We start from the raw sequence: 3,119 nt of genomic DNA, 5'->3' as shown, positions 1-3,119 counted from the left end.
TATGCTCATCAACACCTGAGGATGTGATTCATGTTCTCTGGGGTTGTGAAAAAATAAAGCATATCTGGTCTGAAGATTTTGGCTGGGTGGATAGGACAGCAGCAACAAATTTTCTTTCAAGGACCTGGTCGACAAAATAAGGGAGAAGCCTCAGACCTTAGCACTCTTTGCTGTCACGGCTTGGTCAATTTGGCAACATAGAAACAAGTCTCGATTGCAAGAACCCTCGATGCCACTAGAAAAAATTGCTACTTATGCCAAGAACTATATTAGAAATTTGAAGAACCTAGAATATAGACAGCCACGTACACAGAGCAGTGTTAGCAAGAAATGGAAGCCTCCTCCACTAAATTCATAAAAAACCAATTTTGATGGGGCTATGTTCAACGAATTGAGTGAAGCGGGGATTGGTGTTGTTATTAGAAATTGTAAGGGAGAAATCATGGCGGCACTTTCAGACAAAATTTAGAAACCACAATCTGTCATGTTAAGGACATATTTTATGTAGTTGGCTAATCCTTTGACAAAATGCACTTTACTTGTATTTTGGTAGATTTAAGATGTGTTTAATACTTCAAAGAACAAAAGTTCAAATCTAGTATTTAAGTCATACAAATCTGTCCAAGAAACAAGTGAAGAAGTGCTGATTTATTAAAGCTCGATAGCTACTCAACAGATAGTTATCTATCGAGGTTTAATGAGGCTCGACAGATTCTATCTATTGAGGTATCTATCGAGGTTACAGAAATCAGAATTTTCAGATCTGATTTTCAGCCCATGCTTATGTATTTGTGTAGGGTTTCTTTTCTCACAACTCTAAACATATATAAGGCTTATTTTAGAGGCCGTCACATAAGAGAATACAAGGAGAACATATAAAAAAGGTGACCGAAGCCTTATTCTCTCAGAAAAAAGGTACTGCGTCTTTGCGCCTTAGGGTTTTGTAACCAAGTGCTTCTTGATCTTCATTGTTGATGAAGTAAAGAACTTTGCAGCCAACATTTTTCTTCCTCAAGTTGTGAGTGAGTCACGTACTGGGATTCGTGCATCAAAAGGGTGGCGTTCATATATTGAAGAGTTTAGAGGTTCTGAAGCGGTAGAAGGTTTCTGCTGTAAGTTTGTCTATGGGAATTGTAGAGTCTAGGGACAAAAGTATTATACTAGATCTAAAATTTCTCTTTACTATAGTGAATTGCTTTTCGATAAGGTTTCCCCCCCTCCCAGGTTTTTTACTGTGAAACTAGTTTGTTTCATTGGTTTTCCTAGGTCATCATATCTTGTTTTATCTATTTTTCCGCTGCATTATTTGTGACATAATATTGATATTTGTTTGTTTTAACAAGTTTTACTCATAATAAATCTAATTAATAACTTGGGTTTAAAATTTGTTAATTCTATCAACCGGGGTCTAAATTTTTCAACATGTCGTGACCTTGGAGATGTTAGCTGCAAGAAGGGCAGCCCTCTTTGCCTATGAATGTGGTATTCAACAATCTTCATTCGAGGAAGATTCTGAGTTTGTGATAAAGTCTCTAAGAAATGGAGAAAGGCCGCATTCCTCTGTTGGTCATATTCTAAAAGACACATTGTCTTATGTAAGCTCTTTTCAGAGCTTTTCCTTCTCTCATGTGGGTAGACAAGGCAACTCCGTTGTCCATGCCTTAGCCCAAAGAGCAAGGCTTTCTTTTCATATTGTAGTCTGGATCGAGTCTGTTTCTCCAGACATAATGTCTTTTTTTATGTCAGATATTCTATCCATTGAGTAATAAAGCTTACACATATTCATTCTAAAAATAAAAAATTTGATAGTCCACTCAAAAAAAAAAAAAAATCAAAATGATAGTGTGTTATTTATGTGCTCAAACAATTCACATATTTGGAAATTTCATAGAACATTTAAAGCAAGAATGAATGTTAATCAGTACTCTAAATGACCAGTTTCAATCCTCATATAGTTTCAAGTTTCAACAACTTAATGCCTAGTTAAGATCTTTGTTAGTTTGTGTGGGCCTTAACCTTTAGCGCCAATAGTAACGTTAAGGACACAACACTTTTTTATAATTATCGATATTATTTGTTGTGATTAGCATAACCTAGGCGATAATCTTAAGCAACTTAGCTCTCACACTTCTTTATTGCAAGATTTATTTCATGCAGGAATCGTGACAATGTCAGGAACAATGGAATGGGCAATGGCAATGTTATTACAAAACCCAGAAAAAATGACAAAAGCCCAAGTTGAGCTTGAAGAAGTCCTAGGCAAGGCTAGGCGTATTCAAGAATTAGACATATCAAAGTTCCTTTATCTTCAAGCTATCGGGAAAGAAACCTTAAGATTCCACCCATCAGCGCCAATTCTACTTCCCCGTAAGGCTATGATAGACGTAGAAAAATGTGGCTTCATTGTGCCCAAAAATGCACAAATACTAATAAATGTGTGGGCAATGGGACGAGACTTTAGCACATGGCCAAACTCAAATTTATTTATGCCTGAAAGGTTTTTAGAGCATGCAATTGAGTTTAAGGGCCAAGATTTTGAACTGATAACCTTTGGAGCTGGAAGAAGGAAATGCCCTGGATTGCCATTAGCTAACCGAATGGTGCCCTTGATCTTGGCTTCTCTTATTCACCAATTTGTTTGGAAGCTTCCCGATGAGATGAAGCCAGAAGACTTGGACTTGGGTGAGATGTTTGGGCTTACTTTACGTAAGGCAGAGTCCCTCTTAGCTATCCCCATTAGATCCTTGTGACTTCGATATTGTTATTAGTCCAACAATATATGTGAATTTTCTGCGTGTTTAATTGAAAATTATAATATATTAAAATTAATACAATATATGTGATACTATCAAATTTTTACTAAAACCCAAAAATTATAATATATTAAATTAATTCAAAATAAATAATAAGACTTCTTTTAAAATTCTTAATGTGGGGGGATGAACATAAGCTCGGGCTGAGAGCCAAATGCCCAACAGATGATTTCTTAAAAGATGGGCCCTGCCCAAAGATGTGGATATGAATGAAGAGGCCCGGGGAATAAAGATAACTCCACGGAGTGGATCCCGTGGAGGACCGGGTGGACTTCCATCACTAAGGTTCACTACCGAGGTGATAAT

At 36.7% G+C, this 3,119-nt stretch overlaps 1 protein-coding gene across 1 annotated transcript; it reads left to right on the top strand.

The window, feature by feature from the left end:
* The first annotated feature begins 1,439 nt into the window (after positions 1 to 1,439).
* On the top strand, positions 1,440 to 2,750 carry LOC142635838 (cytochrome P450 76C4-like). The gene is made up of 2 exons (XM_075809906.1): positions 1,440 to 1,595; positions 2,088 to 2,750. The coding sequence occupies exons 1-2, from the start codon at positions 1,440 to 1,442 to the stop codon at positions 2,748 to 2,750; spliced, it is 819 nt and encodes a 272-aa protein (XP_075666021.1).
* The last annotated feature ends 369 nt before the right edge of the window (positions 2,751 to 3,119 follow it).

The sequence above is a fragment of the Castanea sativa genome, chromosome 5 (assembly GCF_040712315.1).
Source record: "Castanea sativa cultivar Marrone di Chiusa Pesio chromosome 5, ASM4071231v1".
Classification (NCBI taxonomy): Eukaryota; Viridiplantae; Streptophyta; class Magnoliopsida; order Fagales; family Fagaceae; genus Castanea; species Castanea sativa.
The sequence above is the reverse complement of the archived record's forward strand: the minus strand, read 5'-3'. Positions and strand labels throughout refer to the sequence as shown.